A 15,468-nucleotide genomic window follows, 5' to 3' on the forward strand; every position below is an offset into this window, starting at 1 on the left:
ATCACAGTCTTCCAAATTAAAGTTGAAACTTCTACTCCCATTACTGCTCTGGCCCCAACTAAGAGAACCATCCAGTAATTTTATGAAAGAACACAAGAGGTACAGCTTGAGCTTTGCCGGGATATCACTGTCTTCTATTTTCTCTCTCTGGGGGGGGGGAAATTAGGTGTATTTTTAATTCCTCAAGTAGATTGAAGAATATGGCTTTACTCCTTTGTGCTATCATGTCCTACACATACTAAGCTTTTAATAACTGTCTGCTGACAGATTTTGCAATGACTTCTGGGTAATACGAAAGCTATCTGTGCATGTCTTAGACATCACAAACCAAACTTCAAATGCATCAATTCAGTCAAGAAATCTTAATTTCAGTATTTTAATAGGTACTCCTAAAGTGCTTATTTGCATATTTTGTCATCTATAATAAATACCTCAGTATATGTGTTAAGTTTCTACTTAAACTCTAGGAGTTGCCCTGTTAAGAATGCAGTTCACAGATGGTTAGCTGATATTTTAACCAGGAAACCTATATTCAAGGCAGCTACAAACACTTCGGTTATTCATAATTTGACCAACATCCAATGTTTTGCTCATTAGTGTATTAAATGTCAGGGACATTGTTGGGGAATAGTGGTTCACAGAATAACATGAAATCAAAAAGTTGTTCCTATTGGTGAAGTTAACAGTTTCAAGATATATGGATTGCCTAAATATATGAGATATTTCCAATCCTTGCATGGACAGGTTATCTGAATCCATTCAGGCCTATAGTTTACAAATTCCTTAAAGATGGCACCTGGGGCTTAATCCCTTGTTTACAGAAACTTCCCCGTAGGAGGACTGCTGGTTACCTGATGCTGGCCATAAGCGTAACAGAATCCTCTGCAATGTTGCCTTGTCTGCCTCAAGTAAACCCCTTACAAGGCAAGTTAAGGAATCTAAAAGGAGAGAAAGCTGGGACTGCATGGAACTTACAGACTGAACTCTTGTGCTGGCTTTACTAAAGAATGTTTCTTTAATAAGTGTCTGAACATGTGGCAGAATTTAGCACGACACACGTTTCCATTATAATCTCGTAATGAGGATGTAAAAGATTAGCTATCCCATACCAACCTCAACTTTTGTGGCCACTACCTGCCTACCAACAAGCATCTAAAAGTTGAGAACGACAAAGTCAGCTTGGGTCAGTTCAAAACATTTGACGCATATGAAGTCATGTTTCTCAAATTTATTTTAAACATTTCACATTAAATGAAATTTAACCATAGTCATTGCAGAGCATCACCACAACAGTACACACAAAGAACTTTTAAAATAAAAGACAAAAGAATACAGCTTTCAACAAGTTAAATGCCACTTTACCATGTAAACAAAAATAAAACCCTGATGCTAAAAAGATACATATTCAGAGGTAAGATACATTTACAAAAACATTTAAACACCAACATAATCCACAACTACATCACATTCTTTGCAAGAGAGTACAAATATTAGTACTCTACATCTACAAAATTTCAGAATCCTGTTAAAATCAAAACCATCTCTGGTTTATGATACAGCACAATTCATAAGGCAAAAATAGAGGCATTATCATCCAGTTCTTTAATTTCACTTGTATTTTAAGGCAAACTTGGAGCTTTTTGCTTATTATTTTAAAATAAACGGGACTTACACATGATAAGTTGACAAAATTAATAATAAATTATCTCTAGTTAAATATGTATAATATAAAAGACATATGGATAACAATTTTTCTCTCTACAGAGATGTAAACTGGATTTTTATTGACTCCATATTCACACCAGTAAGAAAACTTGTAAACCTATATAGTATTTGAAACAATGTATTTTTTACTCTTTTCAAATGTGTATCAACACTGAATTAATATATTGTAAGTGAAAATCCAATATGTATCCAGCCACAGAATAAATGTATCTAATTAAACCAGGTCTAATTAAAGTGCTGTTTTACAAAGGAAAGAAAAAAAAAAGATTAAGAAGTAGAACTGGATGCTAACTTGACATGTGACATCTTCTAATTTGTTTATTTTCAGACTACAGAGGTTATAGAGGTTATCACAAGTTTATTGAACTTTTAAGCAGTATATTTATTGTAGAATCTGATTTTCCTGAAAATGAGCACTTAGGTGACAATACCAGAAATCCAACACCAAAACTGAAAACAAACACAGCATTATAGGTACATATACTTCTTCAATGTTAGCCAGAGCCTTGTAATATAGTAAATAATTTTTTTGCAGTTTCTACAATTTTGTTTTTCTAATAGAAAATATATTATCCAATTCCAGGAAGTTTAGAGTTCTATAAACATTAGGTTTTCTATAATTCTTTACATGTCAATAAAACCTAATTGGACACTAAAGGACACAAATGTTTATACATAAACTGGGTGTCTAATCACTTCTAGTGATATTGGTTATAAGGAATTAGATTCATACTTTACCATAATAGTTATTTGGGTACAGGTCTCCCTCACCATACTTCACTCGTTGAGTGAAAAGACTGTATCTATTATTTATAATATTTCTAGCCCTGACAGAATCTGGCACAATACCACGTGCATATAGTAGACCCTCCATAATTTGTCAAGCTAGCAAAATAATTTTTCAAAACCTGATGCCATTTTCCTACCATTTGATATCACTTTCTATAGTTTGATATTCATTCATATTTAAAACATTATTAGCAATAACCTATGGAAACATCCTTTGGGCTACATTAAAAATCACTTAAGTTCTATTACTATATTTAACAAAGATTAAATACCCAAACATTCCTACAAGATTAAGTCGTCATAATTATGGAAGGCAATTATCTTCCAGGTGATTAGATAATTTCTATTTCCATTGTCACCTTTTTTTTTCCAAAATATTTCTAGGCAATCTTAAACAGCTTTCTTCCCATTGCCTGAGTATATAAAATTATGTCTAATATCATTTATAAGCAAACACTTTGATGAGTTTTGACATGAAAAACATGTGACTTTAAATTCACAATCTGTCAGCAAAGTATTCATGATGAAACTTCTCAGAAATCCATACGAGAAGGTCTACTGTAAAGTTATCAGTTGTCAGGTTACAATACCTCTGGTTGTTATGGATAGTACCGTAGGTTTGGTAAACCCAAAATTAGTTATTTCAAAAGTTTGGGGTTGTTTTCTTTCTTTTTACAGGTTTTTATAATTTTTTCTCTGGTATACAGTTTCTACTATTGCCCAAGATGTTTCACATTTAGTCTTTAGCAAGATAAAGTTTTGACTTTTCCAAAACAATGATCAATATATGCCTTTGGTCTAATTTACCAAGTGATTCTATGTTTAATAACAATTTGATAGTGGGGAAAACACATGAGTAAAACATTGTTAACATGTATAGTACAGATCTGTTTACAATTAAAATAAATTTCTATTGTCTTTCAAATTCCCTTATCTTCTGGGGATAGAAGATTAAAATAGTATAATAGAATGCATTTAATAATATAAACAGAAAAAAGATTGAGTTGAGAATTTAAAATTAAGTAAGTAATGAAATCTATTTTAAATTGCTTTTCCTTAAATAAAGTCTAGGCCAATCACAATAGTGCACCTTGTTTCTATTCAATAGATTTATTCAAATCAATTAAAAAGTTATTGCTATATATCATTATGTTATTCAAACAAGCAACATAGAAAATACTCAGCCTGTCAATTTTATTAGTAACTTCTGTTGAGTTCTTAATTGTAAGAGACTAAAAAATCACTTGCAAGGTTTTATAATCTGTGCAAATATTCATAAAGCATATTACTTACATGATTAAAGGTGATTTTATGTAGTTTTGCACTATGTATTTAAATCTACACTGGCAGTTTATGGAAGAACAAGAAAAACTGCAAATTGCCAGGCAATAGTTTCCAAAAAATAACATATTTGCTAATGAATGAACCTATGTTTTATAATTACAAATGGCTTCTTAACAATAGTTTGGAATATTATGGCACTTAAGAATGCAGTATGAATTTTTTCTTAGAAAACAAATGTACACTGGTTTTGCAGAGACTATAAAGAGATAGCAGGCAGGTTAAAAAAAAAAAATGAAGGAAAAGAAAACAACACAACTACAGTACCAAAAATACAAGTACCGACATCCTAATAAAATGCAAAGTAATAGGTTCAAGACTGACAGGTATTTACTAAAACATGCTAAAAATGAGCTAACCACTAATTTTAAATAAACTATCACTGGCTATAGCAAACAGTCTTGCTTGTTTCTTTAGTCAAAGTAGAACCAAATTTAGAACCATTACTCAAGTAAACATCGAGTTCCAGTTTTCCTCAGTAACTTTGTAAAATATTCAATTACCTAAGAAGTGTACAAAGTAATGCATAACTGCCTAGTGCTTCATATTTAATGCATATACTTGTTTTTAAGGAGGACATATAATATCTAGCACAAGGAGAAAGAAGATTAAAAAATGCATCTTTCTTTAAATCACTATTCAGGAACCATGAAAAATATAACAGGCCATTTAGATGACTCTTGGATGTTAACATTAGCATAACTGCTAACACTTTTAATAAGCACAAATGAACCAAGCCAGTAAAAAAAAAAAAAAAAAAAAAATGAAAAAATACTATCAAAACATACTATCATGCATATCTCATACTGAACATTCAAAAGAACATTATAGCCTTGTTATATATCCTACAGTTAGCACCATTTTTATATCTGAACACTTTGAAAAAGCAACCAAAGGTCTTAAAAAACTAAAATGATTATAAGGATATATGAAAAAAAATCAGTATGTACTTAGAATGTACTGAACATTTGTCAAATATTTACATCAACACTGGGAAGCCTGCTGTACTACGGAAATAACAAAAAAACTGAAACTGATATGCTTAACTCTTTCTATCCATGCTTAGTATAGCACAGGTGGGTAGCTAAATTCATCCAGCCTTAACCTGCCCATAGAAAGAAGGCATAAAGAGCAAATATCTGCCTTCTTAAAATGAGCCCCCAAATATCATGATAGTAAAAGCATTTGTTCTACAAACTTCTTATATCCCCATTCCTAAAGCCATTTAGTAGGAAGAGTATCCAGATGACTCACTATTGTATATAATTTACAACCCTTAACAGTACCCCCCTCAAAAAAGCAGCCCTTTATTTAAAATGTGAAGCATATGAATTAATATCCAACAGACAGTATCAGCGCTCTGTCTAGTCATTCAATACACTCCAACACTGAAGCATCTCTCATCCTAGGAAATCATGGTGCATATATTAAGTAAGAGGGAGAGCTAAATTTTTTTTTAAGCAGCAAGATTTTCTCCACATGTACACTTATGAACATAAAACGACTCTATCCCAGTATTAGGAGGGAAAAAGTGCACAATTAAATTGGCAAGTTCTTTTTTTTTTTTTTTTAAATTGATTCACTATGTAATCAAGAGCAACCAAAGCTACTTTATCAGTTCAGAGTACCCAAGAGAACTTTGAGTCTTCATGCCATTTCAAGTTAATAAGAAAGTAATGTAACTTTTGGATTTCAGAAAATTGGGCATCCTTTCATGCGGCACAAGGTTCATTACCACACTATTTCCACAAATCCACACTTGTCAAAGTGCAGTTAATCCAAAGTTGCAGCGACAGTATATCATGCCAGCTGAATCCAGCCACGTATCTGAAATAGGGTCATATTTCTGCACAGTATTCAGATAGGAAGACCCTGAGTGACCGCCGACTACATAAAGGTAGTTATCAATTACTGCAGCACCAACTCCTAGGAAAGGTGAGTAAAAAGAGGGAAAAAAACATGTTAACCATGAAGCAGACTTCTCACTAAAAATAAATTTGTATTTTAATGTTTTCTTAAAATACATTCTAATAATCTATTATTAATTATACAAACAATATAGCCATATGTACTTACTGGAAAAAAATCCCTTAACATGAAAGCAAGAGTTCTAGTCTTCCTTCACTTCTCCTCCCTAATCCTATTCTCCCTCTCCTCTTCCACAGAAAAATATGAAGAGTATATTATATGTCTTCCCATATGCTTTGTCAATTTATATGTATATATTTTTCAACAAAGCATTCATCTTTATCAGGTTTTTAAATGTCTTCAAATACTTGAAACATGTATCGAACTATATAACTTAGACTTTAAAAATTCTACCGTATACACTGTTTTACACAGTTCTAACAGAACATGGCTACCTAATGTTTTCTCACATTCTCATTATTTTATGGCTTTCCCTCTTATGCAAGGAAGCATTTCCATCAGCAACTTAAAACTTTCTCCTTAAAATAATATGATTTGAGTTTGGGTTCAAAGATAATTTCCTTCTTTTCCTCAAAGCTGTTTTTGTTTTCTCTGGGAACTGAAATCCAACCTTTTCTAGATCTTCAAACTCCTTCAGTAGGTGAAAACATTTGAAAGCAAACATATAGACTGATGTACAATAAAAAAAAACAAAAACAAAACAATGCAAAGATTCTGGGTGTGTGTGTGTAACATAAAAAGATGACACTTGTGGGGCCTGGATGGCTAGTTGGTTAAGCGTCTGATTCTTGATTTTGGCTCAGGACACGATCTCACAGTTCATGAGATTGAGCCCTCCATGAGGCTCTGCGCTGACAGTGAGAGGCCTACTTGGGATTCTGTCTCTCCTTCTCTCTCTGCCCCTGCCCCACTCGCTTGTGCTCACTCTCTCTCAAAATAAATATTAAATAAACATTTTTAAAAAGATGACATTTGTTGTATGGACAGAGGAGTTTCTGTAAGATACATTCTATTGCCACCATTTCTAAAAATGTGTTCTCCCAACTATAAGAAATGATAATATGCACAATGGCATATTAAAATCACAGTTCAAGAAATCTATTTAATTTTGTTGAATCATTTGTCTCTTGAGTCGAGCACAGAAGTTTTTTTTTGGCTGGACAAGTAATACTCTTACTATCCCAAGGACCTATTATTATTCTAAGAACATCACTTCTATAAGAAATATTACCCTATATGTTTAGATATTAGTTATTATTACCTGTTCTGGGTTCTTTCATTGGTCTACACACAGTCCATTGATTTTGATGAGGGTCATATCTTTCAATGCTTGACAAATGTGAGACACCATTATGTCCACCCACCACAAAAATAAAGCCTAGCATGACACCCACACCAAAGTGAATCCTTTTATCTGCCATAGATGCAACCATCTCCCAGGAGTCCTTACTTGGATCATAACGCTCCACACTGCAAATATTCACAAAAGAAAGAATTAATTCACATATTCTTTGTGCCACTCTTCCTACCAAAACAAAATTAAAACCTACCATAGTTTTAAAAGTGCAAAAAGTCAAATAAAACAAGAATAGTTTTCCTAAATGTTTACTTTTTGCTGATAAAATTGCAGGGATAAAAGCTTACCTTATGAACTGAGAGCAAAAATAACAGTACGTTATTCCCTTATATCATACAAGCAGCAAGATGTATTAAGGACATGGAGCTTCTGGAGTTAGAAAACCTTGGTTCAAGTACTAATGCTGTCTACTTAGGGTTAAATGAACTGAAGCTCTAACACTCTGGGTATGTGTAATCCTGGATAAGCCATTTCCTCTCACCTGCAAAAATGGGGATAATCTAACCTCAAAGGATTCATGTAAGAATAAAGTCAAATGCGTATGTACGTTCTGAAAAGACTCTGAACATCCCAAATTATAGATGTTTTCTAAGGACACTAAGGATCTTTCAAAGAGCTAAGGAAAAGGGAAGATGAAAAAAAAAGGAAAGGAGAGGAATTTTTTGTCTTATAGAATTCATGGTTTACTGTAAAGTAAACATTGCAGTAACCTCAGAGTGATTTAGGAGAATTCAGGGATTTAAGTAAAGTCTGCATTCCAGATAACACTTGGCATTTCCAAGCTGCATTATGGATATCCAAAACAAATCAGAATGTCCAAAACAAGCTTCCTAGAAAATCCCAGAAGGCCTCTAAATCTGTGATTTGCCCTGAAGGGCACAAAGCAGGCTTGTTGAGCTCCTTCTGGTCCTAACCTAACTTCTCAAGAAAGCCTGAAGCATTTGAGAGTCGGTAGCCTAATTCTGGAGTTCAGAACAGAGACCAGACTGTAGACTGACTAGAATATAGACTAAACTATAAATATTTCTGAAAGAACACCAGAATAAAAGCCATTAGAGCACAATTACTGGACAAGAAGAGTTGATAAACTTAACAACTTAAACTTGAAGATCATTACCTCCCAATAGAATACTCAACCATTTATCTTATAAATTTCTGACAGCACATTTTCAAAGATTAAAATGCATGTCTGTGCCCCCAAAGACTTTTCCTTCAAATAAAGGCGCAAATAAAATGGAAGAATGCTTTAGCTTACAAAGAAATAAAAATTTATAGATGAAATGCTGTTGTGCCCCTACTTACGCAGTTAACAAACCACAACATACTCTTTCATCAAATGCTCACAATCAATAAAACGTACACCACTCTAGTTACTATCAGAGATAAAATCTCTAGAACATCAATTTTCAACAACAGTTCAGAATTATGATTAATTTTCCATATAAGCAGTCACTTTATGCTTTTATTTTTCTTGTATATTTTTCTCCTTTATTCAGAGAATACTACAAAATACAGAAATTGCAAATTCGGACTCCAGCAGAACTCAGGTACATAATGATACACACAGGATTATAGAGTAAGAATCCAAAAAGGAATATTTAAATAAGGTTTTATATATGTTTATGATGCACTATAATATATAAGCATATAGAAATTACATTTTTCACTTTTTATTCTGTTAAGCAATGCAATAACAGACCATTTATACACACACATGCATATTTATATATATTCAGCACTCAAAATCTAAAGTTGTCCAACTTCATCTTATTTTCAGATTTCTGAATTTTAAAATCTAGCCGAATTATATTAAATGAATGAATGTAAATTCTTGTAAGAGGGATTTCTTAGGTCTATATTAAATCATCATGTAAAACAATTACAATTATACTAGTGGAGCAGATTAAATTTCCCAAATGCCTAACAATATTACTTTGAAAATTAAAAAAGGAAGTTCATTCATATATACAGGTTGTGTATGAATCATTATTAACGATACTTAAAAAAAAATCTACAAGCATATACAACTTCATTAGGTTAAATACCTGTTCATGTGGGCAGGACCATACCCACCAATGGCATATATCATTCCATCCAACACAGCTGCAGCAAAACAACTTCTTGTTGTAGTCATTGGTGCCACATGTTGCCATTTTCTTAATTTAGGAATATACTTCTCTACAGATTGTAAGTAAGATTGTCCATCATAACCACCTAATGCATAAAGTTCTCCTGCAAGTACTACTACTCCAAGGGTACTTCGGCTCTCATTCATTCTCTCGAGAGAAGTCCAGGTATTTGTATCAGGATTCCAGCATTCTACTGAATTTTCATGTTTTCTGATAGTGATGCCAGGACGCACATTAGTTTCAATACCACCTATAACATACACTTTTTGGTCTAAAACACATATTCCAAATTCATAGCGAGGAATGTTTAGGGGTGCCAAACCAATCCAAGAGTCATTCTGAGGAAAGTACATCTCCACACTAAAGAATAAGGAGAAAAAATTAAATTTTAAAAATCAAAATGGCTCAAAAACAAAAATGTTTAAACTCTTTAATAATCAGGGACGTGCAAATTAAAACAACAAACCATGACACACTTTCCAGACTGGCCAAAATTTAAAGTCAGATAATAGTAACTGTTGGCAAGAATGTGAGCAAGAAATGCATACTCTGTTGGTTAGCGTGTAAACAGGTTAAACTATGCTGGAACACAATATTACCGGGTAAAATTGAAGATACACAAATGCTCTGACTCAGCAATTTCATTCATATGGATCTACGCTACTGAATGCCTGTTATAGCCAGTTTTGCACCAGGACATATGTACAGAAATGTTTACAGCAGCACAGCACAATCATCCATCAAAAGGAGAATGGATAATTAAGATGTGGTATATCCACCCTATGACTGAATAACTCCACTCCTAGATATATACCCAAGAGAAATACACACATGTATATATATGACGTTCATAGCAGCGTAACAGTCAACAAATGGAAACAATTCAAATATTCATCAACCATAAAACAGATAGATTGTGACATATCAGAGAATACAACAATGAAAATAAATTATAGGTATGTGTAACAGGAATGAATCTTACACACATAATGTCACGGGAAAGAAGTCCAATTCAAAAGGATAAATTCTGTATAGTTTCATTTATAACAAGTTCAAAAACATTTCTAATTTCTGGATTAGAAACGAGGATAGTGGTTACCTTTAGGGAGGGCAAACTCCAGGGTGGTTTCTGGTGTCGATCATATTCTTTCTTGAACTGGTTTGTGACATTCACTTTGTGATAGCTCAGTGAGCTGTTCGCTAGGGATCTGTGCACTTTTCTGTATGTATGTAACACTTTACCTAATTTTTATATTTAACATGTTCATTTTAGAAAGAAAATATATTATATCCATATACTGTAATACCAAACACCAATGAAACTAAGTGAACTACTGCTTCATGCAATCTCACAGGTGAATTTCATAAATTTACTATTTAGTGAGAAAACACATCTCTGAAGAATATATATGCTGCATTTAGATAAAAACGTGTAAAACCTAATGCTATATTGGGGCACATAAATATGTGATGAAAATTACAATGCAAGGCAAGGAAATAATATACAGAAAATTCAAAATAGTGGTTATTTCTAGGGGAAGAAAGGAGATGCACCAAGGAGGGACAGGAGGGACACAAGGGAATTTAAAGGTATTGTTAACAGTTATTTCTTAAGCTGGCTGATAGGTACTTGGGTTTTTATTCTTTATATCCTGCATGCTTATTATATATGGCCTCTTGCAAGTATACACATTTCATTTCAATGCCTCCAAACTCAATAGTGCAATGGCATAAAAATATGTTTTCTATTCAGTATGACCAAAGAACATTCATTCATTCAACAGTCATTGAATGCCTATATACAGTTTTGTTATATTGCTTGTTTTAAAAATATGAACTTGTTCCAATGAGAATGATACATCAGGGAATTATTTGACCTTAATGAGAGAAGTTTCAGTAGGGTGGTGTGGACAAGTCTTGACTGGAGTGGTTCAAGAGAGAATGGGAGGTGAAGTGAAAACAGTGGATATCAACAACTTTTCTAAGGATTTTACTATAAAGAGTAAAACAGACATGAAGCAGTTACAAGGATGAGCACAGAAAGACCATGGAATTCAGGGAAAATTGATTTAATCTGGGAACTTAAACCAAAGCATGTCTGCATGCTGATGGCAATGATGCAGTACAACGGGAGAAGGCTATGTAAGAGAGAGATGAGATACATGCAAGAGCAGAATCCTTGTGTAGAGGACAGGAATGGAAGCTAGTAAGTAGAGAAATGGAGGGAATGGTCTTAGAAGTAACTTGGTGGATCTGGAGATCAGAAAATGAGGTAGTTCTCTTCTGATTGCTTCTATCTTCTCAGTAGAGTAAGAGATGAAGTCATCAGCTGAGAGTTGGAAGGTGAGGGTTGGGGGGTTTGGATGTTTTCATGCAGAGAAGAGAAGGTATAAGACAGTCCTCGAAGGGAGTCAAAGAGTAAACCGGTTAGGGAAAGTAAAGGGGTTGCTGAGAGTGCTAAGGGCCCCAAGTGACACAATTTAAGATGGGTATTATGTGTGCTTCACTGCTCAGGTGCAGCCAGGGCATAAGTAGAGAACTAATTTTAACTAGATGAGTATGATGGAAGGAAAGAAGGGCAAGGGAGCCATGAGTGTATTCAAAGGGATGATGACAGTGATGTTCCTGGAATCTAAGCTGGGTAAGGAGTGAAGTTGAGGACACTTAGTGATTGGTGAGCAATAAAGTTTTCTGATTATAGGGCCAAAGGATTAAAAGTCTTGAGGTGACAAAAAGTAATTGCAGTAGATGTACTGAAATAAATAAGCTGGCAAGAAATAAGCTGGCAAGAAATAAATAAGCTGGCTAGTCAGAGACTGGAATGTGTGAAACCAAGATTTTGAAAGTTTGAAGTCACTGGTAATGACAAAGTTGAAAGTATGATCATGAGAATAGGTGCCCAAGGTAAGGCAGAAAAGACTGTTAGAAGTGAGATCAAGGAGAGAGGCAAAGTTGTTGAATAACTGTGGATCATACTACGGGGATGATGAAATCAACAAGAATGTAAGCCAGCTATAAAAATCTTTACTAAATGTAGTTACTAAAGGGACAGCAGATGTTGACAATAAGAAGGGATATCGAATGACAATAATGAAGGGATATCCCAATGGCAAACACTTGGAATGAGTTGAGATTTTTGAGAGAAGGGAAATGAAAAAAAATTGGATATGAGGAACAAAGAAAACACTTACTCAACCTTTAGGACCTGCGATACATGAGGTATGGGAAAACAAAACGGTTTTGAGAGGGCTCTGGCAAAAACAGTATCCGTAAGCATCAGTCATATTTCAGAGTAAGAAGTTAAAAATAAAGACTTTTCTTATGATTGAATATAAATTCTATAGGACATGGCAGACAGCTCTGAGGAGTCAAAAAAAAAGAGGACTGGGCAATAAAGTTAAATTAGATGATATACAGAACCTACAATAACAGTGCAATAAAAATTCTATTTGGGTTATGTGCCAGGTTCCTAGCAGAGAGCTCCTAAACTTAATTTCCTGAGTGATAAGAATATCTTTTGTTTTTTATAATGAGCCCCTTTCAACCACACTTGAGTTTATGCTACTGAGGTGACTACAAGTGGCCACCTAGATAGCTTCAGCATGGGAGCGGTAGCCAGAGGTACCAACCATGTAATTAACAGTCTGGAGGTTGAGCTCAATCACCAATGGCCAATGATTTAACCAATCATACCCTTATAACAAAATCTCTATTACATTCCCTAAACAATGGGGTTTAGAGAGCTTCCAGGCTGATGAGTACATTGAAATGCTGGGGGAAAGGGGGAGGGGGTGGGGATGGTGGAAAAGGTGGTGGCATGCCCAAAGAGGGCATGGAAGTGCTGTTCTTCTCTTCGCCACACCTTACTCAATGTCTCTCTTCCATTTGGTTGTTCCTCAGTTGTATCCTTTGTAATAAGCTGGAAATAGTAAGTAAGTACTTTCCGGAGTTCTCTGAGTCATTCTAACAAATTATCAAACTCGAGGGGGGTGTTGTGGGAACCCCTGAATTTTCAGTCCTCCCTACAGAATTGTGGGTAGCCTGGGCATCCCCTTTTGTGGCTAGCATCTTAAGTGGGAACAGTCTTCTGAAACTATGCCTTTAAGCAGTGGGGTCTGGGCTGACTCTGGATAGTGTCAGAATGGAATTACTGGACCCACAGTTAGTGTTGGAGAACTGGTGTAAGAAAAAACCTCTCAATGATATTAAGAGTTCAGCTTTGATGATGGATTTTCAGAGATGATTTTTCTAGGTAAACAGAGATACAAGATATAAAGGCATTAGTTCTTACAATCTTTGAGGACAAATGAATAATTAGTTGTAATGAGAGCTTCTTTGTTGGAATTTGACCTGTAACTTAGAGCACTGAGGTGAGTGATGTCATGAGTGGTTTGGCTAAAAGTCCATTTAACATTTAATGTATTTGCATAATTAGTCAAAAACACTTTTAATGTACTGCCATCCTTATGACACCCTGTGTAAATAGAAACAACACTGTTCTCAGAGCTTCCTGAGAACTTCCTTAAGCTACCTACCCAGTCTCCACTTCCCTCTTTTGCAGACCTCCTTCCTTTACTAGTTAAAGGGAAAAACAGGCTACTAGATAGTATCTATCTTAAACCCCTTCTCCTTCTCCCACCCCTCCCCACTCCAGCAAACTTATCCTCATTTCTGGTCTTGGAACATAAAGGAGTTTCTCTTTCTTATATTTAAAACCTACCTTTGCTTTTGGTACCAACCCCTTCCTATTTCCTTTAAACTCTTGCTCCATTAGCGACCATTCCTCTGTCCTGTACCTTTACCTTACCCCTCTTTACTGGCATCTGACAGAAACATACTCATGTCTCTCTCTTCCAGAACAAAATAAACAAAAACTTCTCCTGATTCTATCATTGTGCTTGCCTTACCTCTCTCAACTCAGCCAAGATTGTTAAGTCTTCACAGTTTATTTCCTAATTTTTTATACACAGCTCAATCTGCTATAATGTAGCATTTCTACAATTATGCTGAAATCAATCCACCAAAAGTCACAAATGTTCCCCATATAGTCAAGTCTAAGAGCCACTTTTCTATCTTTATCTTTCTGGAACTTTCTTTAGCATTTTACATTTTTAGTCACATTTCTTCCTTCTTGATACATTTAAATTGCTTGGATTTCATGATACTATCCTCTCTTTTTTTTCCCTCATTTTTAATTTTTTTTTTAAGGCTGTTAAGGCTGACTTTATTTTTTTTTAAATTCAAGTTAGTCAACATACAGTGTATTCTTGGCCTCAGGAGTAGAACCCAGTGAATCATCCCTTAAATAGGACACCCAGTGCTCATCCCAAAATGTACCCTCCTAATGCCCATCACCCAACCACCCCATCCCCGCACCAACTTCGCCTTCAGCAACCCTACTTTGTTTTCTGTATTTAAGAGTTTCTTATGGTTTGTCTCCCTGTTTTTATCTTATTAAAAAAAAAAAATGACTATTCTCTCTTGATTCTCTGACCTCTAAGACTGTTCCTGTTGCCCTCATCCTGATTAGTGTTCCCCAGAGGTTCATTTATGAGCCAATCTTTTTTCCTTTCTCTATGTTTTTAATGGGCAGAAAGAAGGAACATTTAAGCTAGTCCAGAAGACTTCATGGTTTTAATTTATACATCTAAGTGTTACTACATGCCAATAACTTACCATTTCCAGTTCTGATCTCTTTGTTGAATTGCAATCATGTCCAGCTAGTGGGACATCTTTCACTTGGATATTTAATAGGCACTCCGATCTCAGTGCCTATTAGTTTCCCCTCTAAAATGGCTCCTCTTCCTATATTCTCTTGGTATATATTTATCTAATATCTAACCAAGAAATCAAACTCATCTTGGCCATCCCCTCATATCCATTCAACTAAATCTTGTCAGTCTGCTCTCTTAAAACATTTTTTAATTAATGCCCCCTTCTCTACCTTTGCTACTTCTACCCTAATTGAGGACCTCATAATCTCTTGCCTACACTTTTATAATAACCTCTTTCCTAATCACTCAGATACTAATCCTGGCCTCTCAATCTTTCTTCATAATGCAGTCAAAATGATCTAATATATGAATCTGATCACTGCACTACCCTTCTTAGTTTTTTGACCCACTAAAGAAAAATCTCTTCATCATGGCACATAATACATTCTTTACTTGGTCCATACTGACCACTGTCTATCACTTG

The 15,468-nt window shown here is 34.6% G+C and overlaps 1 protein-coding gene across 2 annotated transcripts in view; it reads right to left on the reverse strand.

The window, feature by feature from the left end:
* Positions 1 to 1,213: 1,213 nt before the first annotated feature.
* KLHL28 (kelch like family member 28) overlaps positions 1,214 to 15,468 on the reverse strand; it is a 34,916-nt gene continuing 20,661 nt past the window's right edge. For both annotated transcript variants that reach the window (XM_030319014.1, XM_030319015.1), the window contains exons 3-5: positions 9,187 to 9,630; positions 7,046 to 7,254; positions 1,214 to 5,781 (exon numbers count right to left, since the gene is read on the reverse strand). In XM_030319014.1, coding sequence (XP_030174874.1) covers positions 5,618 to 5,781; positions 7,046 to 7,254; positions 9,187 to 9,630 — 817 coding nt within the window. In that variant the 3' untranslated portion in view covers positions 1,214 to 5,617. The remainder of the gene's footprint in view (positions 5,782 to 7,045; positions 7,255 to 9,186; positions 9,631 to 15,468) is intronic.

Source organism: Lynx canadensis, chromosome B3, assembly GCF_007474595.2.
Source record: "Lynx canadensis isolate LIC74 chromosome B3, mLynCan4.pri.v2, whole genome shotgun sequence".
NCBI classification, from domain to species: domain Eukaryota; kingdom Metazoa; phylum Chordata; class Mammalia; order Carnivora; family Felidae; genus Lynx; species Lynx canadensis.